The following is a 23,887-nucleotide window of genomic DNA, read 5'->3' as shown; positions in this document are numbered from 1 at the left end:
GCTGCGCGGTGGTCCCGAGCGCCGGCTGTGTAAGTGAGCATGCCCATCCCATGCCTCTCACTGTCCGTGCGCTGTCCCGGGCGCCCTGCTCTCCGCTGTCCACGCGCTATCCGGGGTGCCCTGCTCTCCGCTGTCCGTGCGATGTCCCGGGCGCCCTGCTCTCCGCTGTCCCAGGCGCCCTGCTCTCTGCTGTCCCCGTGCTGTCCCAGGCGCCCTGCTCTCTGCTGTCCGCGCGCTGCTCCTGACCGCCCTGCTCTCCGCTGTCCACGCGCTGTCCCGGGCGCCCTGCTCTCCGCTGTCCCAGGCGCCCTGCTCTCCGCTGTCCCCGCACTGTCCCGGGCGCCCTGCTTTCCGCTGTCCCTGCGCTGTCCCAGGCGCCCTTGCTCTCTGCTGTCCCCGCGCTGTCCTGGGCGCCCTTGCTCTCCGCTGTCCCGGGCGTCCTGCTCTCCGCTCTGCTGTGCTTCGTGGGGCTTCTGTCCCACCGAAAACACCCTTCCCCGGCTTCCCCGGGCGCAACTGGGGCGGAGAACGGAAAGGACGGGGGAGGTACGAGGGAGTGGGTACTCTCTGGAGGTCCTCCCAGGTCGGCCTCCCACTGCGGCCATGCTGGAGAGGGGCTGCAGGTCTGGGGTCCCGTCAGCTGATGTTGGGTAGGGAGGCGCCGTGTGTGTGTGTGTGTGTGTGTGTCCGCACATACGTGCGTCTCTCACGAGCAGTCCACTGCCAGTCCTGCCACTCTTCTGCATGTCTGTGACCCGCGTGGGTGCTCCTGCGGCTGCAGCGTGCTGTGCTGTGCAGGGAGGCCGCGTGTCATGGGTGTGTTGCTGCCTCACACCTGTCCTGCACACGCGGCTGCTCTGCGTGGGCACGAACGCTGCCTGGTGTCTGTCTCTGACTCATGGGCTTGGTCAGTCTGTGCCACCAGCAGTCGTCATCACGACTCAGCCGTCCCTGAAGTCCGCCCAGGTTCCTCTGGGTTTCCTCGGGAGCGCAGAGCTGTGTGTGGGAGTGGTGAGGGGTAGTGCCAGGGCACGGGTGGATGGGGCATGCCCAGGGCCAGTGTGGGAGGCTGTCAGGGTTGGGGCGGTCTTCCCTTTGCCCCGAAACGCTGCCTTTCCTCCGCTGGGCTGCGAAGGGGGCCATTGGCTTTACTCTATATTCCATTCTGTCTAGTCCCCTTCTCCCCCAGCAGGGCCCTGGCTCTGACCCTGGGGGCCAAGTGCGTAATCCTCGGATCCCACCTTTCCTCCGGTGGCCCTAAGGCTACCGAGCCCCAAGCTCCGCCCCCAGCGTCCTCCCGGCCGCGGGCCGCGCCCCCTCCGCCTGCCCCCGCGTCTCCTGGCGCCCCTCACCTGGCCTTGACCCCCTCTCCCTCCGCAGGCTCTTCAGCAGCCTCGGTGAGCTGAGCTCCATCTCAGCGCAGCGCAGCCCCGGGGGCCCGGGCGGCGGGGCCTCCTACCCGGTGCGGCCCGGCGGCCGCTACCCCGTGGCGCGCCGCGCCCCGAGCCCAGTGAAGCCCGCGTCGCTGGAGCGGGTGGAGGGGCTGGGGGCGGGCGCGGGGGGCGCGGGGCGGCCCTTCGGCCTCACGCCTCCCACCATCCTCAAGTCGTCCAGCCTCTCCATCCCGCACGAGCCGAAGGAGGTGCGTTTTGTGGTGCGCAGCGTGAGCGCACGCAGCCGCTCGCCCTCGCCGTCGCCGCTGCCCTCGCCAGCGCCCGGCCCCGGCCCCGGCCCCGGGGCCCCCGGCCCGCGCCGGCCCTTCCAACAAAAGCCGCTGCAGCTCTGGAGCAAGTTCGACGTGGGCGACTGGCTGGAGAGCATCCACCTGGGCGAGCACCGCGACCGCTTCGAGGACCACGAAATCGAGGGCGCGCACCTGCCGGCGCTCACCAAGGACGACTTCGTGGAGTTGGGCGTCACGCGCGTGGGCCACCGCATGAACATCGAGCGCGCGCTCAGGCAGCTGGACGGCAGCTGACGCCCCCTCTCCACGCCCCAGCCGCGCCCTGCCGGCAGGGCCCCCCACCCCGACCCCCGGGCCGCGGGCTCGGCCCGCCCCCCACAACGGCGCCCGGGCCAGGAATGTTGCATGAATCGTCCTGTTTGCTGTTGCTCGGAGACTTGCCCTGTACATTGCTTAGTGCCCTCCCCGGCCGGCGAGTCCCACCCAGCACACGGTCAGGAAGGGCGAGGGCCAGGGGGGCTGGAGCGGGAGAGGGTTGGGGGTGGGGTGCTCCGGCCTGACCATCTCCCGCACAGCTTCTGGTGGCTACTTTCCCAGAGGGGGGGACCTAGTCCAGCATGCGAGGTCAGGACACACCTTGGTGACTCGGGGGGAGGGGGGAGACTTGGGGTTCTCGGTTGGGGGCCTAGGAGCCCCCCTGTTTTGCATATTTTAATCCACCCTATATTTGGAACGAGAAAAGGAACAAATATCTCTGTCCTTACTAGCTTCCCTTCCCCTCCCCGACAGCCCCCCACTGGTTCCGCTGCTGCTGCCCAGTCTTCCATCTCTGCCCCTCACTGCCACCCCACATGGGGCGGGGGACGCTCCAGCTGGTCTGGGGTTGGCCAGGGTCCTAGTAGCCTGCCCTGGGGCCCGCCGCTCGGCCCTCTCCCCTCGCTGAGCTACAGTGTGCCCCACCGACCCTTCAGGTGCTGCGTGGAGGAGGGGCGGCAGGCAGCAGAGTCCTGCCGGGCACTAGCAAGGTCAGGTGACCTGGGTGACCATTGCCCTGGGGAGGGGCAGAGCCCTGGCGTCCGCCCCCCAGCCGAGTCCCTCACAGGGCCCCTTCCCAGGAGGGGTCTAGCCTCCTCCCCACACTGTTGGGCAACCACAGCAGAGAAGCCTCCCTGCCTCAGACCCCAAAGTCTCCTGTTCCTGCCCTGTGTGTGTGCGCACGTGAGCGAGCGTGTGAAGCTCTGGGTGCGGCTGAGTGCATGGGAGCCCTGTGTGTGCCTGCTTGGAGCGCGGTCCCCGGGGCCACTCTGGACCGGGGTGGGGTCTCCAGCTGTGTGTGCAGGGTGCGCGTATGGGTGTGCGCCACGGAAGCACATCCCCACTTCCAAAGAAAGTCAGAGGCACCCTAGGACCTGCTGTCTGCCCAGCCTGTCCTTCCAGAGCCGCCTCCATGGTGAAGCTCTGCCACTGGGACAGGCTCCCAGGGGCCCTTGGAGGCAATGCCCTCCCTCCCCCCACCTTGGGCTTCTGGGGGGATCATAGAGGACCCCTAGAGTCAGGCCACCGCAGGCCCTGGGGAGAGGCAAAGACCCCAGAGGACACCCCAGCCCCCCTTACTGTGACTCCTCACACTCAGCAATGATCTGTGGGGTGGGGGGGCCCTGGGACGTTTTTAAACCTAGGGTTTGGAGTCTGGACTAAGCTCCATCCACGTCACTCACAAGTTTCTGTTTATATTTCTAGCTTTTTTTAATAAAAATAAAAAAAAAACACAGAAAACTGAAGTTTTCACAGCCCAGGGGCCTGGCACGCCGGTCTGTGCCCGCCCGCCCCGCCCTGGCCCACCGGCCCCATTCCCTGGGCAGAGTCACACCCAGTAACCCCTTCCCCGACAGACCAGGTCACACACACGGCAGCAGTCACTGTAACAGACTGCCACATACACACTCGGCCTCACACTCACCTGTGGGTTTTGGTTCCGTTCAATTTGGGTTTTTAACTTTACAGGGTCAGTTCCGCTTCACCCCTCCTTTTGTATGGAGTTCCATCCAGGGGATTTCACCCCTGCTCCAGTCCTGAGGCCTCCTGACCCTGATGTTGTGATACACCCCACAGAGATCTATGTTTCTTATATTATTATTATTGATAATAATTATTATAATATTATTATGTAATAAATTTATAAGAAATGAAACTTTCTCAGTTGCCTGTTTGAGGAACTCTTAGGAGCATAAACTGCTGTCCCTTGGACAAATCTCCCCAGCCTTGTCACAAGTATCCAAGCCTGGGCGCTGGTGACCCTCCGATCTCTGACCTGGTGTCCTTGTTGGCCTCCATGTCCACATGCCACGCTTCTCGTCTCTTCTGGAACTGTTGCGGGACCTCAGCCTGGGCTTGCTGACTGGGAGGTTTCTCCGTCTGTTTATCAGCTGACCGAGGAGCTGCCCTAGGCTAGAAGTCCGGTTGTCTGTCCTCTGTGACACCTGCCGCGACCCCTCCCCCACCACGTCCCTTTGTTTCTGAATCCTGTGGCTCCTGTCTTCGAACCCTCCCTTGTCTGTCCCAGCTGTCCTGCCCGCGCGGCTCCTGCTGCTGTTCAGGCTTTCCTTCTCCCCTCGGAGTGGACAGTCTCGGGAGCCTGCAGCTGTCCCCGGCCAGCCCAGCCCTGTGGCAAGTCTGCTGTGGCACCCGGTGGGGGGTGCTCCCCCCACAGGAAGGGCAGAGGCATCTCGGCGGGTGGGAGGAGGAGTCACAGTGTGGCGAGTGGGTGGGCGGGCTCCTGCAGAGTGGGCGCAGGAGGCCCCACAGGAGCTGAGGGACAGCGGGCGCGGCTGGACCCCCCCCCCCCTCCGCCGCAGACACATCAGGCACCGGTCAGGTCACAAGACGAGATGGGGCGCAGATAGGACACAGTGATAAATGTGGACCTTGACTGAGGCTATTGCGGGTCAGGGGCGGGAAAGTGGGAAGATCCCGGAGTGAGCAAAGTGGGTAGAGGAGGCGTGAACTGCGGCGTCTTCACTGAGAAGACGTGGGGGCGGCGGGGGGCTTTGAGGGTGTAGGCTGGGTCCGGACGGCCTGGGAGGAAGTGGGGAAGGCCCTGTGAGGCTTGGACCCTGAAGGGTTTGCCACTTGTCCAGCAAGCCCCACGACTTCGAATTTCCAATTTTTTCAAATTTTTAATTTTCACCTTCCAGTTAGAAACTGTGGTCATCCAACAAGAGGCCGTGAGGGAAGTCAGGGATCTGGAAGCAGGGACTCAGGCGAGGGGCTCTCAGTGTGGGGTGGAGCAGGACCCTGACTTGCTCTGGACCTGAGCCTGTGCTGGGGGTAGGGACTGTCGTCCTCCAAGCTGCACGCGGGGCCCGCGTCGCTCTGGGGCTGGGTCCGAGCTGGGGTGGGTGCAGCTTCCCACAGAAGACTCCGACAGCGGAGTGAGCAAGGGCAGAGGCAGCCTTCTGCGGACACGGCAACACCCGCTCGTCTCCCAAGAGCTTTGGGGGAGAAGATGAATATGCCCCTCCCCTCAGAAGGGGGGGTCAGACCCTCCCCCCCCCGCCCCCCACCCGTGAGAGAAGACGTGGAAGAGAAAAGTGTAGGTTCAGGGCTGGGAGAGTTGCAGCCCCAAACGCTTTGGGGCAAAGACATCCTCACTCAGGGCAAAGGTCTCCTCGTGGCCTCAGGATGTCCTTTTGGGGCTCCCAAGAAACTCACCAACGCTCTTCCTCGAGCCTGGAGCAGAGGCTGGAGCCCTGACCCTCCCTCACTCCAGCCACCCCTGCCTGAGGTTCTGTGGACAACTTGGGCTGGCTGGATGGACATGGCGTCCGCTCTGCAGAGGACCTCTCTGGAGAGGGTTAGGGACTAGAGTGAGGGAAGATGGGTGGGAGTTGGACGGGTCAGGTGGGCGGGGTAGGGTCCGGAAGTGAGGAGCAGGAAGCAGCTGGGGTAGGCAGGAGGGCACAGGGGTGGGGAACCCCTCCTCCTGCTCCTTGCGATGGGAGCTTTGCCTGGGCCTGAGTCAAGCCCCCAGTAGCCCCTGAGACCGTACCCTCTGGCCCTAGAGTCTTACCTGTCTGGCAATTTCCTACCTCTCTCCCTTGGGCTTTGGAACACTCTTATTTGAGACATTTGCATCTTCCATTAGGGTTAAGGACAAAATTAAACCTGGGGGACCATGTGCCTATCCTGTGGCCACAGGGACAGGTACTGTGACAAGCAGCCCTTTCTAGAACCAGAAGTGAGTGTTACTCTGTGGGGTCAGACAGCTCCTGTCTTTTAGAATCTAGGCTTTTCGTCTTCCACTGTGTCATTGTGTGACCCTAAGTGTTTTGAAAAACTAGGCACTGTTTTTATCTGGAAGCTTAAAATATTTTCTTTCTTTTAAAAAATTTTTTGACAATTTTGTTTGAAGAGAGAGAGAGAGAGCAAACACAAGCAGGGGGAGCAGCAGAGGCAGAGGGAGAAGCAGGCTCCCCGCTGAGCAGAGAGCCTGATGCGGGACTCGATCCCAGGACCCTGGGATCTTGACCTGAGCCGAAGGCAGTGGCTTCACTGACTGAGCCGTGGAGGCATCCTATTTTTATCACATGTTGAAATACTTGCAAAGGTTGTGATTTCTGGAAAATTATATGTATTAGCATCAAAATAAATGTTTACATCATTCTGCTAAATGATTCTCTTGGACCTAAATACCACATCAATTTTACGCCCATTACAATCCTGTAAAAACTCCTGAAGAGATGTTTTCTTAAACAGACAATATTTTAATGACCTCGTCTTGAATTCCTGTTGCCATTTCTTAGACTATAAAATCCCAAACCTCTTCGGCTCCCTTATCAGGCACAGTCCGACACTCGGGTGTGTCAGGCCTCCAACGCTCCCTCGGCGAGTTGTGAACCGCTAAGACTCCGGCTGGTGAAACGCGGCTTCCTGAATGCAGGTAGAGGAGCGGAGACCACCTGCGGTGACGGCCACAGGAGAGAGGGAAGAACAAGAAAGGCCTGAACACTTCCATGCAGGAGCAGGGGAGGGAAGACATAAGTGCAGTGACACTAAGGTCAGAGGAAGAAAAAAACCACCAGTCGGGGAAAGCACACAAGGGCCCTGAAAACTCCCTAGGAGACGCGTGTCCTCCTTACACTCAGGTGGAAATGGGGGAGCCTTCCTGACGCGCAGGGAGCAGTGATAAAAGCCACGAGACCCTCACAAAGGGCGTGTTACTGAGGCCCAGTTACGTTCCCACTTACGTTTCTGCAGGTGAAACCCCGCTTGCTGCTTGGCAGGAATGGGAACAACGTACCCAAACTCATAAACCCCCCGGCCTTGCCTTTCCCTACCAAGCGAAGAGAAGATGTCCTGGCCCAGTGTTAGAAGGCGGAGGAGGGACAGGAAGGGGTTCCCCAAACAGAGAAGGCACTTGGAGACTGGAAGTCCCAGCAGGCCACTCCACGCCGTCGGAACAACTTTGTCCAGGTGACTCCCTGGCAGGTGCCCTGGTGGAGGAAGGTCTGCAGCGGCCACAGGGTTCCTCTCCAGACCTTAGCCCGCAGATTTCACAGAGCAACGGGGCCCGCAGAAGGACACTGCGGTCACAGCCAAGGGTCACATGCAGCCCAGAGGACATGCATGCCCCGAACTGACAGCTGGCCTGCAATTAGATCTCGTGCGGCCACCCGGCCTCAGCGACGGGTGAGAGAATCTCACTCTGAGAGATTCTCACTCTGAGAGAATCTCACTCTGAGAGATTCTCTGAGAGAATCTCTCTCTGAGAGATTCCTGGAAGGCCCAAACAAGCCTCCCCCGATCCCGGCCTCTGCAGGCGCTTCTAAGGGTTATGTCAGTCTCCACAGGGCCTGGAACACGCAGCCCCGAGAGAGGTCACTGAGCAAACATGGACCGAGATGGTGTCGGCACCCGGCACCCCATAACAGGAGAGGCAAGATCTTCTGGCCTGGAGGAGACTTGGGGACACTAATGGAGAGGAAATAAGAGGTCTGGCAATGGAGATGAAGAATGCAAACTCCTGGCCTGCAGGTAGGGGAGAGAAGACCCTTTGTCTCTAAGAGACCAGAGATGGAAGCTCCAGATCTAGCAGAAAAGGTGAGACAGCATCTCCTGAGGCTCAGGGGGAGGACACAAAGTGGGAGCACTCAGGGAGGGCGTGGAGGCCTCCTTACACTCAGATGGGAGAGGGAAGATTTCGTGATCCTCAAGTAGGGGAGACGAGACCTCAAGACCCCCAGGAAGGAGATAGAAACCTTCAGACAATCAGGGAGCTGGGATGAGATTGTCAGACATTTACCGAGTAAAGGAGACCTTGTGATATTCGGGTAGAGAAGATAAAAGCTCATGACTCTTAGGCAGGGAGGGAGACTGTACTCACGTAAGGGACAGGAGACTTCCAGCAGCCAGGTGGGGGCACGAGAATTCCCGGCACGTCAGTGTGCGAGAAGCCTCAGTGCCCTCCCACAGGAGAGATGCAGCTCCTGACCTGCAGGCAGGGGAGAGATCATCTCTGGTTCTCTGGTAGAGAAGAGGCCACAGAGTGACACTGAGGTAGAGATGAGGCCTTTGGCCTTGAGAGGGAAGAAGAGAGACGCCCTCAGATTCAGGAAGAGGCGGCGGTGGTTCCTGATGCCAGGTAAAGACACACAAGACCCCACGAATGTTCAGTTGAGGGGGACGTGACCTGAAAGTTATGTGAGATGGGGCGGTATGACATTCAGTTCGAGAAGGTCGTAGAAGAATAAAGGATCTGACAATCGGAAAACTCTTAACACTCAGGAAGAAGCTGCGAGGTGTCCTGACACGCAGGGAGGCGAGGGACCCCTCTCGCTGCTCAGATGCTCTAGTAGAGAACCTACGCTCGGTGGGGGAGGGGATGCTGCCCTTGGTGCAGCCATGACCTCCTCCCAGTCTTGAAGGAAGGGGAGGCTCCTGAGCTGCGGTGTGAGGTGAGCGTTTGTCTTCCCCGTGGGGGAGATGCCGCCTCTGACAATCGCAGGAAATGAACCCTCATGGTGCTCATGTGACAGTGATGAGCATTCCTGGCCCTGAAGTGTAGGGACACAGCGGGGTGCGTGGAGGTCCCGGAGAGGAGACCTGGAGGCACGCAGGCAGGAAACACCAGGTCCTGCGGCTCTGGGCGGTGAAGAGAAGGGTGGGCTTTGCAGTCCTGAATGGGAGAAATTCAAAGTGGCTCCTGGAAAATCGTGCTGATACTGCGTCCTGGGAAGAGGGAAAGACAACCTGCCCCATGCGGTGTTAAGGATCAATCAGTCTGGGAGCCTGACACCCTGTGACCCCTGACAGCCTCTGCCATCTCGACACGGAGGGACAGAGCTGCCCCCCAGCCGACGATCTGGAACAGGAACTGTGGTCACAGCTTGCCTGAGAGGGGCAGACCCTGCCCAAAACTGGAACCTCTGATCCTCTGGGACCTTCGAAGGGTGACTGGGAAGGACGATCTTGGCCTTGGGACAGAGGGTGGGGCTGGATAGGAGCCCCGTGCCCCGCGGGGTGGGAAGGGGTCTGTACCAAAAGCTGGGATCTTGTTTCAGCCTGAACCAGTTAAGCTAAAGGGCTCCCCGGGCCTGACTCCTGGGGGGAGGGGAGCAGCCCGGCTGATTGGCCAGCAGGCCTCAGAGCTCTGTGAGGTCACTAGGCTCCCAGGCCAGGCTGGGGCAGGAGCGTGGTTAGGATGCTGCCAACTGCCGCTCTGCTGCTCTTGGCAGTGTCCGCCGTTGCCAAAGATAACGCCACGTGTGAGTAAGTGCCAGGGACACCTCGGGGCGGTGGAGAGAGTGTCTTCTGAAGAGCAGGCCCCACCTGGATTCCCTCTGTCCAGGGCCGGGGAGGAGGCCAAGCTTGGGCCTGGGTGGTGCCCTGGGTCTCACAGGTGTGACCCATATCCCCAACTCAGACCATCCCTGCTCCCAGCTTCTTCCGCCCGGAGGCCCCCGGCCTGACCCTGGGCTGCTCTGCCTCTCACAGGGCAGACGGGGGTCCCTGTCCTTACCCCAACCTCACTGCCTCTTGAACATCAAGTCCTAATTTTTAGAAGCCCCTTTCTTCCCACAGACGCTGCGGTGCCCCCTCCTGTGGCTGACCCCCAAAGACCCCAGGGTATTGTCGTGGCGTCTTCTAGGGTCCCCTCTCCCTTAGACTCCGACAGCCCCTGTGGTACCCTCCGAACTATTGTGGCCTCCCCCCGACTCCCAGGACTCCCATCCCTGGACACCTGCGGTTACTGGACCTGCCTGGGGCTCTCCCTCCTCCTGCCACCATCGGCCCCACCCTGAGGCCCCAGGGTGCCTGTGGCTGTTCCCTGAGTCTCCTGCCCAGAACTGGCCCTAACGACCCCGAGCCATTACCTCTCACCTCCCCCCTGCCTAGGGATCTCCCGTAGGTCTAGGGCCCTTGTCATCGGTTCTGCTTCCTCTGGCCCCTTCTTGCCTCGTCTTGTGGCTCCACCCATGAGACCCCAGAAATCACACTCCTCAAAGCCATTTCCTGGAGCCGCGGCTTCCAGCCTCGCCGCCAGCAGCCCCTCCCACCCGCCCCTCTCCGTGGCCCCACTTGGCCCAGCCCCCCAGCCCCCTCCCCAGGTTGTGCAGGTGCGAGGACAGGCCGTGCCTCTCCTTGGTTCCAACTGTGCTCCCCGTCTCTCCTCAGTGGCCCCTGTGGGTTACGCTTCAGGCAGAGCTCCCAGGGGAGTGGCCGTATCGTCGGAGGGCAGGAGACGACAATCGGGGCCTGGCCCTGGATGGTCAGCCTGCAGGTCTTCACGTCCCACAACAACCGGAGATACCACGCGTGCGGAGGCACCTTGCTGAACTCCCACTGGCTGCTTACTGCCGCCCACTGCTTTATCTCCAAAAAGTAGGTGTGGGAGCGCCTGCGGGGAGGCTTCAGAAAGGGACCTGCTCCAGGGCCCTCTGCGCATTTGGTCCTGGGGCTCTGGGCCCTGGGGCAAGCAGACAATGAGTGGGTGGGCGCAGACCCTGGCGGGGGGGGGGGGGGGGGGGGGGGGGGCTCTGAGGGTCACGGTCACCGGAGGTTTCCCGTCCTTTCTGAGGGTGACCAGGCTTGCCTCTGTGCCCACAGGAAAGTGTATGACTGGAGGCTGATCTTTGGAGCGAGTGAAATTGTGTACGGGAACGACAAGCCGGCGAAGCCGCCTCAGCAGGAGAGATATGTGGAGAAAATCATCATTCACGAGAAATACGTCCCCAGTTTGGAGCACAATGACATCGCTCTCATGAAGATCACCCCGCCTGTCCCCTGCGGGCAGTTCATCGGAACAGGCTGCCTGCCCCAGTTTAGGGCAGGCCCACCTCGAATTCCCCAGGTCTGCTGGGTGGCCGGCTGGGGGTTCCTGAAGGAGAAAGGTGAGTACAGGAGGGGCTCTCACAGGGGTGGGTGCGCTGCTGGTCATGGCCTCAGTGGTCTCTGAGGTGAAGGGGCCGAATATGGGCCCTAGTGGGGATGTCCACCAGCATCCAGGGCCCTGTCCCCTTTTATAGCCGGAGAAGCCGGCAGCTGGGTGCCCTATCCACTGCCTCGATGGCTCGTGTGGTCGCCGGAGGGAAGGGTGCACGCAGGCACTGGGGAGCCTGGGCACTTTGGGAATGGGGTCGGGCTGTGGCTGTATCTGGAGCTGGAGTCCCAGTTGCTACCTTCTGAAAATGGGGGACTGTCACCTGAAACGACAGTTGGAGAAGAGCTCTCCATGGGGTTTTGTGGCTGAGGGCCGTGCCCCCCGCCAACATCCATTTCCCTGTCTGTGAGTGGAAGGGCCAGGTCACGTGGTCTCTGAGCTCTGAGACCCCAGAGCCCAGCCCTCCTGACCTCTGTGAACCTGGGCTCCCCACCCCTGGGGAGTTATGATGTGAGAATCTGCCTTCCCCACCCGAGCGACCTCGTTTTCTCTGGAGAGAGGGGACAGGTTTTTTTGGAGGTCAGCTGTGGGCAGCAAGAGTTTGGCTAGGCCTTCCAGATGTCCACAGGCGACCACATGGACTTTTTACCCAGCCACGCTGGGAATGTGGAGAGAGACTGAAGGCTCTTCTGTCCCTTGATAGTGGAAAACTGAGAGTTCCTTATTCAAGCACTTTAGTCACTTGGGGTTCAAAATTCAGCCTTTTCTGGCGATGAAACCCTGGTAGTTTCAGGATGCTTCCTGTAACTCTTCTCCCCTCTCTCGAGGCCGCCCCATCTCTGATGGCGGTGCTTTTCCTCCCGAGTAACCCTGTTTTCACTGGCCTCTGGCCCTTCCCTCCCCAGCCTGGGCTGTCAACCTCCCGGCCCTGCCGTGGCCTCTAGAACATTCTTCTTGTCCCACCCCCCAGCCGACCCTGCTCTGCCCACCCACCCACACATGCGCACAGTGTCCCAGGGTCTTGTAGTCCCCAGAGAGCTGGTCTCAGGGTTCCCGTCTATACTCCCATCCTTACGCCGCCTTTGCTGTCTTACTGCTCCAAAGGGTTCCAGGCTCCCACCTGCATCCTGGACATCGCACAAGGCCTCTTTTGCTCTAGAACCTCCTCAGCCTAACAGGATTTCTAGCATCTTCTGGTGACGACATCCCCCACTTTGAAGGATATGTCTTAAGGAAATCCCCAGCCTCCAAACTTCTAGGACATTCCTGCAGACCTTCCTTTTTCTGCGTTCTCCTTGAGCCCACATGCTTCTGGGCTAGTCCTCTTTTTCTACTGAATTTCAAGTTCTTGTGGACTTTTTAGCATTTATCCCCTGACACCTAAAGGGGTTGGGATTGAGAAAACCCTGTTCTCTTCCCCGTCGTCTGTCTCTTATCTAGATCTAACAGGTCACGGTAAACAACCAGGCTTGTTGTGGTGCTAATTTCCGTGTCACCCCTGCCTTGGGGGCCGTGCAAGGACAAAACCGGCCTCTGCTTGGGTGATGCCGAAGGCTGAGCTCAAGACACTGGAGACAGAGTCGAAGCAGACAAACGCACAGTCAGCCGTTTACGGGGTGCCTGCTGTGCGCCCAGCCCCATCCACTTTGGTCCCCTTGGTTCTGGCTTCCCGCTTGGCCCACACCGCCATGTTCCAAGCACGATCCGCCACCCCTCTCTTGCCCCCCAGGCTGTGGTAGGGCCCTTTTGCCTGGGGTTGGCCACTTGATGAGGAGGGGCCAGCTGCCCCTGCAGCCGGGTGCGAGGTTGGCGGATGGAGGCAGAGTCTAGGCTGGGCCTTTCTTAACCAAAGGCAGTGATGGAGCGTCTGGGCTGTAAAGGAATGTTCGGATCTGCCTGCAGGTTCTTCCGACGCCCACGCCCCCGACAAGTCTGTGTGTGGAGGCAATCCTGCCTCTCCTCCTCTTCTCTAATTTCAAAACGGATGGGAGGCACACGGGGAGGGACTCATCTGCCCAGCTCCAGCGGATCCCGTCCAGAGCTGAGCAGAGGGGTCCTAACGGGGGATCCAGCAAGCAGGGCGGGTGACTCACAGCCATGCTATGCGGGAATGAAACGTGAGTCCTGGATTTGTGTGTGGTCCAGATCCAAGCCACACCACAACCCTACCAGCTCCCGATTGGAGGACAGGCAAGTCACAGTGCTTAGCACGGGGGTCACTGTGGGGCGTCAATGAGGCGACGCAGCACGCATTCCTTCAGCCTCCAGGCCCTGGCCCCCCACACCCGCCCACCTGCACACCCCTCCCCCTCCCCCCACACCCGTCAGACGCATCTGAGGGGAGGCAGGGTGGGGCAGAGGGCATTGGCTTTCATGGACTTGAGGGTTGACTGAGCATGTGGGGATGACAGGTTCCGTGGGGGGAGGGGCTGGGCTCTCCCAGAACGTGGCTTCTGTGACCGCTGACCACCGAGCTGCCCGGCTGTAGTCTACAGGGTCACACCAACGCTGCAGGAGGCGCGGGTGAACCTCATCGACCTCGACCTGTGTAACTCCACCCAGTGGTACAATGGGCGCATTCGTTCCACCAACGTGTGTGCGGGGTACCCCGAAGGCAAGATCGACACCTGCCAGGTAACTTCCCTTCGGGCGCCCTGTTCCCTGCCCTCACCTCTTTTTGAATCCTGAGCTCCCCTGTCTCCAGGTCCCTGCTTCAGTGACCCTTTCCCTGGTCCCATCTTGTAGCAGCGAGGATGGGAGGGGACGCCTGCTGTCCCCACACAGAACCGGTCACACCCCGAGAGCTGTATCCCATCATAACACAGAGCTCATGCCACCCAAATAGCACCCCAAGAAAAGGCTAACCTCCCCTCTCCAGAACACGAACCCTGCAAATCCGCTTGCCCACACACGCCCGCATGTGCATAGAGCCTCCCTCGTGGACACGCAGGTCGCCTTTCTCTCCTCCTCTCCCTGGAGACCCTTCTTGCGTCCACCCGAAGCTGTTGGTACTAACTCCAGGGTCACCGCCGCCACTTGGGTTCAGGGAGGCCAGAAGCCACGTGACTGCAGACTCTGTCCTTCCAGGGCCTATGGCCCTTCTGGGCAGGGAAGAGTGGCTCAGACAGTGACTTCTGTGTCCTTCCGGGCAGGGGGACAGCGGCGGGCCTCTCATGTGCAGAGACAACGTGGCAAACACCTACGTGGTCGTGGGAATCACGAGCTGGGGCGTAGGCTGTGCCCGAGCGAAGCGCCCGGGAGTCTACACGGCCACGTGGCCCTATCTGAGCTGGATCGCTTCCAAGATCGGCTCCGGCGCCTTGCACATGGCCCAGCTGCCCGCCCCTTTCCACTCGACTTCTCAGGCGCCCCCGGCCAGACCCCCCTCCGCCCACCCCTCTGCTCGCCCCCCTTGGTTCTTCCAGCGCCCTCCTCGGCCGCCTCCCCCCAGCCCCCCCGCGTCGCAACCTCAACCCGAACCTCGACCCAAACCGCCGGCCCCCCCCCCACCGCCGCCCCCGCCTGCACCCCCACCCATCACCAGACCTCCCCAGGGACTGTCTTTCGCCAAGCGACTGCAGCAGCTCATAGAGATCTTGAAGGGGAAGACCTTTTCCAGCGCCAAGGGGTATTACGAAATGGAGACCACAGGTCTCCCCGAGCTGACAGCCGCCTCCTGACCTGACCCCACTCCCAGCAGATCCCATGAGCCCTTAACTCCCAAGAAAACAAAGATGAAATAAAGAAATATAAATATAAAGACAGAAAAAATATATATCCTCAAAGACATGCTTTCTGGACTTCTTTCTCCCTGCCCTCCCCGACGCAACCAAACCCTCCCCCAGCAAGTCTGTCCTCCCTCTGTCAGACTCCAACAAGGTGGAACGGCTTAGATGTCCTTGGCATTTGTGGTTTCCTATCCCTTGGGTCTAGTTGGAACAGGGTGATCTTGGGCAGCAGGCCAGGTCAGAGTCTCTGCAGATTAAATCAAGGGCCGGTGGGCCCTGCAAGGTCTCCTAGGAGGTGGCGGACTCCGAAGGTGGGGTGTGGGTCTGCATCCACTGGAAGAATGACCCCAGGGGAAAGGTTTGTAACGGGGCTATCTGACGCTCACTCCATGTGGCTGACTCCAGGCCCAAGTCAGCCCTCAACCAGAACTGCTCATGTCCGTTTGGGAGTTCCTGAGAAAGAGGTCTCTATGGGCTCAGGCCAGCTGCCCACTCTGGTCAGGGCCTAGATCAAGCCTGCACGCTGGATTAGCCGCCAGACGATGCAGGACGGCGGGCCCCGGAAAGGACGCCCCGGGCTCCTGGCAGCTGCTGCAGGACCAACCCCAGTCATGCCCGCTCACCAGCCCACCCTGCATGGGCTTCAGCTGCTCGACGGACCTGTGCTCAGTCTGCAAAGACAGACGGCAGAGGGTGCAGGAGCAGGAGGGAGGGACTTCGGGTGTGGAGGAGCAAGGACTCCGTCCTTTTCCTGCTGGGGCCGCCACAGCAGCCAGGAATCCACCTTCGGGATCTGTCAGTCTGCCTGGGTTCAGACAAACCCCTGTGTGGCCCCCCATCAGCTGTGTGGCCTTGGGAATGTGGCCGGAGGGTTGTGTGACAATGAAATAGGACAGAGGTGAAGGTGTCCGAGTGGGACACACTATAAATGCTTACTGATGTGGGCTCTAACTTAGAGCCAACGGGTGACGAGACTCTGGGTAACCTTCTATTTCAACAGGGGAGCTCGGGAGTGCACCGTCTGTGCGCTTACAACTCCTGGGATGCTTAGGCTATCAGGAGGGCTTGCACATTGTTCTGGGTGGCCCAGAGCTCTGTAGGGTCGCCACATTTGATTATATTAAAAACCAGATTCTCTCTGCCTGGGCTAAGCGCGAACGTTGCTAAGATTAGAGTTGTCATGTCTGTGATTCCTTTGGTTGGCTTTGGTCTTTCTCTTCTAAAGTCTGTTTCTTAATCTCCCTACTGGTATATAAGCTTTGTACCCTGGTGTCGGACACCAGTTACCGTCGAAACACTGAACTAAACTCAATGGCAGTCACCGAGTGACACAGAAACCACACTATAGGCCGCATGGTGCAAAGTGCAGAAAGAGCAGCAGCCCAGGGCCTGCCCTCGCCCTTCTTGAACCCCAGGCTTGCAGGTGGGAATGGCGGGGCAAGGTGTGCTCCGGCTGGGGAGGAGGGTGGCTGGGGAGGGTTTGGGACACGTTTGGAGCTGCAGTACCAGAGGCTTCGGCAGCTCCTCCCCCCTCTTCAGAGCTTCCCAGGATTCAGAACCAGTTCTCCTGGCACTTGCTCCTTGTACACACTCGAATCCTTGTCCTTCGTGTTCCACCTTCTCTCCTCACCGGGCCCGTCCTCTGGAGCTGACCCTTGGGTCTCCTTCCTGGAGAGACAGGGCTTATGCTCAGGGAACACTGACAGGAGGTCATGGTTTGGGTAGAGCATGATCGATCCAAGTGATGGTTTCTTGTGTATCTTCCGGAAACTTCCCATGCCCACGAGTATGTCTATGTATGATACCCTTCTTATTTATTCACCGTTCATACCACTCTGACGTCGTTTCTCATGGAACAGGTGGGACTTCCGTATCAGCACACCCGGACTCTCCTCCTCTAACTATGTGGTGCAGCAGGGTAATGAGGAGGCCTGCTGTCCCCTCTCCTTCCTGGCAGGGGACATCAAGCCGCCTGCTTGAGCTTTCCCTCAGCACACCCATTTCCCTCCATATGAGCCAGTACTGGTTTGTATCAAATTCACTGGTTTTTGCAACACTAATTGATGTTCTAATTTTCATTTTAAAATTATGAATGAAGTTGACAAGTCCTGTGAGACTCTGCTCTGCCTTCATAACCCTGTGCATAGCCAAACCGGGAAAACGGCTCCCAGGCCCTGGGGCGTACACTGCTGGGCACGGAAGCAGGAGGCACAGAGCACGGCTGGACAGGCTGTGCCGCGAGCCAGCACCCAGCGCACTGGGCAACTGAGGGATATGCTCACTGTTCCCTTGTGGGATGGCTTAGGCAAATATCAAGTCTTTTTTGAAAGATCAGAATTCACAATTTTACAACCGTATGGCTAAGAACAGTAACAAAATGATTTGACCGTGGCTAAACTTGTGACGTGGCAACACCCTGATTCCTGAGCATTTGGGAATAACAGACCGAGGACGTGTGTAGGCACAAGGTCTAATTGTGAATTTGATAAATTTAAGAAATCTTTTTTTTAGATTCATTTACTTATTTGAAAGCGAGAGAGAGAGAGAGTGCGAGCGCATGAGCAGAGGACATAGAGGGAGAGGGAGAAGCAGCCTCCCCACCAAGCAGGGGGTCTGATGGGGGACTTGACCCTGGACCCTTGGATCATGTCCTGAGCTAAAGGTAGATGTCTAACTGACCAAGCCCCCAGTATAAGAAATCTTACATGTGCAGGGAAAAAACTGGTCTCAGTGAATATAACTTTAGTACATTGTAAATGGAAGTGGAAAAAAATGGACGTAGCTCATCTGACGTGTAGAAAACTGATCAAGAAACAGAACTTGGCCTAATGGAGCTTTCTGCAGAAACTACATTCTTGGTAAAGAGTCATCAGTGACCTGCTTCTGGTCTCTAGAGTCGGGCCTGTGTCCGTCTCCTGGGTAAGTGCTCAGAGAGTGGAATGGCGGGTTCCACGGCATAAGTTCTGGCATATGAACGCACCACAGTCAAGGCTGCCTTGTCCCTCTGCCGTCCCTCCAGCCCCTGCCCTCCCTGGCCCGGCAACTTGTGCTCTGTGGCTTTCACTGCAAGTCCGTTGGCACTTCCAGACTTTTAATAAACGAAGTCATACAGCAAGTGCTCTTTCTGTCTGGCTCCTTTCACTCGCTGCGGCCAGCACATCCACGTGGCAATGTGTCCCGGCCCTGCCACCACCGAGTGCCCCCCAGTGCGTTTCTGTCCCCCGGCTGAGGGACTTCCGACTGTTCCCAGTTTCAGGCCACTAGAAATAAAGCAGCGATAAGCCTTTGGACACGAGCCTCTGTGTGGGCACATGCTTTCACATTTCCTGGCTAAGGGTGCCTCCCTGCAGTGTCATACGGTGGGGGTGTGGTGAGCACTTTTAGGAGCTGCCAGAATGCGTCTCAAGGTGGTTTCAACACTCCGCGAACCCATCAGCAGCGTCCGAGAGTTCCCGCTGCTTTAGCTCCTTGCCGACACTTGGTGTGCCCTGTCTTTTTGCCTTAATTTAACTTTAAAAAGTTTAAAAATTTTATTTGAGAGCGAGAGAGCACAAGCAAGCACAAGCAGGGGGAGCAGGAGGGGTAAAGGGAGAAGCAGGTTCCCTGCTGAACAGGGAGCCTGACGTGGGACTTGATCCCAGGACCCTGAGAGCATGACCTGATCCGAAGGCAGAAGCTCAACCCACTGAGCCATCCAGGCGCCCCTGAGTGTGGGATTTTTATCCACAAGTGTAGTCTATAAATACATTTAAAGCATTCTAAATGAATATAGTTAAGACTTATCATTGGGTAATAGGGCGCTAACTTTTGATAGTACAAAATGTGGAAGGCCACCTAGGCAAAGAAGGAAGTAGGAAAAAGCATAAAATTAAATTCATCCAAATGGAATTTGGATTTTTTAAGCATGACAAACATCTGAAAGACATACCGATAGCAAGAGTCATAGAACAGTTTCTCCAGTAAGCTAGGTCTATCCTCTCTGAAGACACTTCAGAGTCTCCAAATTCCTAGAGCTTTCCTGTCTGCTGAAGTCACTGCACCCAAACAGCAAACTTAATATTCAAAACAAAACCCTCAGGATGCGTGGCTGGCTCAGTTGAGTGTGTGACTCGATCTTGGGGTCCTGAGTTTGAGTCCCATGTTGCATTGTAGAGATTACTTTTCTTTTTAAAATTTTTATTTATTTCTTATTTTCTTATAAACATATAATGTATTTGTAGAGATTACTTTTTAAAAAGATACTAAAAAACCCCAAATTACCACAAATCAACACCTTGCCCACAGTCCGTCATCCTCCACCTTTAGGGTGATGGATGGGTCTGCCTCTCACAGGAAGCGCCCTGGGCCGCCGCCTTGACCTTTATAAGGTTCATGTACTTCCAGCGTATGCTTTGATCTTGCTCCACGAATTCTTTCCTTTTCCCCGAAGCTCTAGAAAATTCCAGTTTTGATCTGCACACTCAGAATTCATTCACATCCATGCTATTTTCAGAAAGATGTAGAGTGACAGTGCAGAACCCAGGGGTGGGACCAGCCGGCCAGCACGCGTGTCTCTCCCGGCTGGCTGAGCTTTCGTTGAACTGACCTTGCTGGGCAAATGTGTGCCACAGTGCCCAAATCGTGCCAAATACATGCCCAGACAGACTCAGGAGTGTGGCTAGGCTCACATGATTCTTTAGGCTATAGTGCGTCAGGAATATAAGATTTGTTGATTTTGGATTTTTTTTTTTAAAGATTTTATTTATTTCACAGACAGAGATCACAAGTAGGCAGAGAGGCAGGCAGAGAGAAAGAGAGAGAGGGGAAGCAGGCTCCCCGCCAAGCAGAGAGCCCGATGCGGGGCTCGATCCCAGGACCCTGAGATCATGACCTGAGCCAAAGGCAGAGGCTTAACCCACTGAGCCACCCAGGTGCCCCGATTCTGGATTTTTTAAAAAAAGATTTTATTTGTTTATTTGAGAGAGAGAATGGGGGCGTAGAGAGAGCATGAGCAGGGGGAAGGGCAGAGGGGGAAGCAGACCCCCAGCTCTGGGATCATGACCTGTGCTGAAGGCAGTCACTCAACCCACTGAGCCACCCAGGTGCCCCCTTAATTTTGGATTTTTAAATTTCTGAGATAAGAATCCAAACTTCAGTAACTTTTCCTTGATGAAGATGACGTAAGTGTTGCATTATATTAAAGCAGTCGAACTGTTCTCCGTAGAGAACGGCTTCGTGAATTCAGTGTGGTCACGGTGACGTGGCTTTAGCGATGAGGAACGGGCTGTCGGAGTTCCTCCACTCTGCTTTACTCTCCAACCACGGAAGCTCCGGGTACTCACACCCAATGTACCTATTTTCCATGTACACGGCATTGTTCAGACCGCTTTGTAGAATATAGGGCACTTCCAAAATTGCAATCAACGTTCCTAAAATAGAATAAAACAAAAAATTCTACACATTTCTTCTTTAGTGCAAAGCCTTTGAAAAGAGATGTATGCAGAAAAGTGGCCCTCTGCATTCAGCTAGCTATTACCCAATGAGGCGAGACTGTCTATAAGAAAGTAAGGAACAAATTAATAATAGTGGAAATACAATAATTTGAAGATTATGTTTGGATCCTTTGAGTTCGAATATTAGCTGACCGCTGCAACACACCGAGGTTTAAAGAACATTCCAGTCATTTCAAACCTTACATTGTTCTTTTTAAAGGAAACAAGTTCTCTAAAACCACTGCTATCCCCTCTAGGTAAATTGTTTCGTGTGGTCCTGTCTGAGGCCTGTGATTGCTGCCTCCTAACCATGCCGCTGGCGCCCGGGTGCTCTGTGAGTGAGGTAGGATGGGATGCACTCGAAAAAGATCAGCAGCTCAATAGATCAAAAGATCAATAGATCCTCTATTGGGTCTTGTGCAGAAGACCACAGAATCCACTGGAAGTGACCTTCCCAAACGTTTTTCCCCACTGAGGATGATAAGTTGAACTCAAGTGATCGCAAATTCTATAGAGGCCACAAAATGGTAGAGTAAACTGGCCCTTAGGGTTAGTGATTCATTAATACCTAAAATCTGTTTTCGTTTCTTAGTAAAATCAGCATTACCTCATCTGATAAAGGAATCTACTTGTAAAACTAATTCAAAAGTTGGACTTTTGAATAGATGCAGAACTTCTTAGATTTTTTTCTTAAGTCAGCAAATCCATGTGACGTAAAGAGGAGGCACGCGTGTAGTTCGAAAGCATGTTCTTTAGCTGTCTGCAGAAACTAATGCATACTCGAGGCAGGGACAATGCTCCGTCCAGCCAGACCCTGAGACGGCACTGGGAGCGTGACAAGAACAAAGCTAGGAGTGCTGCCACTGTGGCTCTGTTCCGTGGACAGCAGAATTGCAAATGCGTATAAACGTGGGCTACACTAAGAGCATCTTTCACAGGCGTGCAGAAGGACACGCTATCGCGCTGTTTTAACCCTCAAATGCTAGGGGTGCCTGGGTGGCTCAGTGGGTTGCGTGTCTGACTCTGGTTTCAGCGCGGGCGTCAAGCCTCACGTCAAGCCCCCTACGGAGCCCGGTGTCCCCCACTCAGTGGGACGTCTGCTTGAGAGTCTGTCCTCCCTCTGCCCCTCCCCCTGCCCCCATGCTCACGCGTGTGTTCTCTCTCTCAAACAAATCTTAAAAAAAAAATGGCAAATGCTAAAACACCCTATTTCAAATACTCTAATTTGTGAATTTATATCTATGATGTAACAATGGCACTTTGCCACAGTGATTGGGGAACAGTCCACTTTTCTGCCAATTTCATGAATAATTTCCTGAACTAACCCTACAATTTCATAACACTTACATGCCTTTAAAAAATGTGTTGTGCACAGTTATAAGACTACGGAACTAAGCTTAATCATAGAGTAATTAGAAAACTCACGTTTGTATTGTTATGTTTCTGTTAAAGGAAAAACTGTGTTACTATAAGACTTTTAATGTAATGACTTTGGTTCAAGATTATGAGAAATTTGAATAATTTCTCTCAAGACCATTTCACTTTGAATTTATACAGTTTGTTTAGTCAGCTCACCAGAAAGAAAGGGAATAGAAAATACTTGCCCCGATGAGGTAGAAATGTCCACGCGAGTTCGAGGCACTGTCCTCTGGGAGGTTGTTTCTCACATCAGTGCCAAGTTCTGATGGACTCGTGAACTCCGCAAAGGAAAACTGGATTGTTTCAACCTTCCCCAGGCCCAAAGCAGTTTTTTTTTTTTTTAAAAGATTTTATTTATTTATTTAACAGACAGAAATCACAGAGAGCCCGATGCGGGGTCGATCCCACGACTCTGGGACCACGATCGGAGCTGAAGGCAGAGGCTTCACCCACTGAGCCACCCCGGTGCCCCCAAACCAGTTTTAAATCAGAGCTTCAGCTCCTTTGATTCTTCTTCCAACAGTGCTCTGTCCCTCTGGTCAGGCAGAGGGATTTGTCTCTGGTTCTGTCCTGCTCGTCGGGGCAGCCGCCCAGCAGTCTGGAGAAGGAAGTGTCCTCACCCGCTGTTGTGATTGGCCGGCGGCCTTGCTCTCCGGCTTGGCCTGCTGCTGGGGTGTCCTGGTGGTCACGTCTGCTCTACGCGGCGTAACAAGTATCCCCCACAGTTTTGCATTTTCTTTAGGAGAATGAAAATTGTGAAGCCTTTCAAATACACTTTTGATGTTAGCTGGGTCACGACACAAGAGATAAGAAAACTCTGAAACACAATAACCACGGTTTCCCTAAGTCCTCATCAGCGGCTGTTGCAGTTCCGCACTTGTGGCCTCCGGGTCAGACCGTCTCCGCAGCAGGTGCACCCAATGCACCCTGATGCCAAGAGAAGCCGCGCACACAAAACCAACAAACTTTTAAAAAAAGTTTATTTATTGGGGCGCCTGGGTGGCTCAGAGGATTAAGCCGCTGCCTTCGGCTCAGGTCATGATCCCAGGGTCCTGGGTTCGAGCCCCGCATCGGGCTCTCTGCTCCGCAGGGAGCCTGCTTCCTCCTCTCTCTCTGCCTGCCTCTCTGCCTACTTGTGATCTCTCTCTGTCAAACAAATAAATAAAATCTTTAAAAAAAAAGTTTATTTATTGTTTTATTATTATTTTTAAGAATTTATTTATTTATTTGAGAGCGAGAGAACGAGAAGGGGGAGGGTCAGAGGGAGAAGCAGACTCACGGCTGAGCGGGAAGCCCCATGCGGGGCTCAATCCCGGACCTGGGATCCATGACCCGAGCTGAAGGCAGATGCTTCCCCGACTGAGTCCCCAGGGCCGCATCCAGCTCCCTCCTGTGCTCCTGAGCCATGACCGACCCCTACTGCTGGGTCCCTTCAAGGTCTACAGCAGGAGGGTTTGACCAACATCTGTTGTGAAGTCACCATCGTTGTAGGTTCAGGTGACGTCCATCTTCTCAGTATGGATCTAATAAAAATAGAAGAAAGAGACGCGTTTCCCGTGGGATAAGAACTCCTAGGGCTTACTCTCCTGCCCTACCCTGCCGTACCCTGCCGTACCCTGGCAGCCGTCACGTTGCCCCACAAGGCCTTTTATCCCGCTCCCAACCCCTTTAAAAGCTGCTCATGTTTCTTCAGAATGAGACCTGCTGTAGGTGCAGAAGGCTTCGCGTGTTTGGAAGAGCCTGAGTTGTGTGACACACACACGCCCTTCACATGGGCACTTCTTGGTTCATTTTTTCCTCCTGCAGTCGGAGGCCCACCCCTAACAGAGCTGCTGACGTGACAGCGTTGCGGTGGCCGGTCCCCTGAAGTCGGCCACTGCCATGGGGATCAGCGGCTGGCACTGTCTGGGCATGACTTGCTCCGCACAGCAAGTTCCAGCGCCGGGTCTCCTTCAGGCTTTGCGCACCTAACCTCAGTTTGCTCTTCTGTTTGGAGATTGTTTATTGGGTTAGTGAAAAGGATACAATTCCGGAAGAGATAGAAGGGAGAGATGAAGAGGGCAAAGTATGTGGGGGACTGGCTGGGGGGCTTTGCCTTCTCTCGGGACCTCCCCCACCCGCAACATCGCGGCGAGCCCACCAGCCTGCAAACCATGTGGTTTCCACGTCCCCTAAGGCTAGCGACGTTACACATGTTTCCGTGTGC

At 56.4% G+C, this 23,887-nt stretch overlaps 2 protein-coding genes across 6 annotated transcripts in view; both read left to right on the top strand.

Annotated features, from left to right (window-relative positions):
* SHANK3 (SH3 and multiple ankyrin repeat domains 3) overlaps positions 1–3,875 on the top strand; it is a 51,792-nt gene extending 47,917 nt beyond the window's left edge. For 3 of the 5 annotated variants that reach the window (XM_046011942.1, XM_046011941.1, XM_046011943.1), the window contains one exon: positions 1,381–3,875. In XM_046011942.1, the coding sequence (XP_045867898.1) occupies positions 1,381–1,978 (598 nt within the window). In that variant the 3' untranslated portion in view covers positions 1,979–3,875. The other 2 variants (XM_046011947.1, XM_046011944.1) reach the window with 2 other exon arrangements.
* Positions 3,876–9,380: 5,505 nt separating this feature from the next.
* ACR (acrosin) lies at positions 9,381–14,743 on the top strand. The gene is made up of 5 exons (XM_046013400.1): positions 9,381–9,451; positions 10,358–10,564; positions 10,790–11,073; positions 13,552–13,697; positions 14,216–14,743. Exons 1-5 carry the CDS (start codon positions 9,384–9,386, stop codon positions 14,741–14,743), a joined length of 1,233 nt encoding a protein of 410 aa, XP_045869356.1. The 5' UTR covers positions 9,381–9,383.
* The last annotated feature ends 9,144 nt before the right edge of the window (positions 14,744–23,887 follow it).

This window comes from Meles meles, chromosome 7 (genome assembly GCF_922984935.1).
Source record: "Meles meles chromosome 7, mMelMel3.1 paternal haplotype, whole genome shotgun sequence".
Lineage (NCBI taxonomy): Eukaryota > Metazoa > Chordata > Mammalia > Carnivora > Mustelidae > Meles > Meles meles.
The sequence above is the reverse complement of the archived record's forward strand: the minus strand, read 5'-3'. Positions and strand labels throughout refer to the sequence as shown.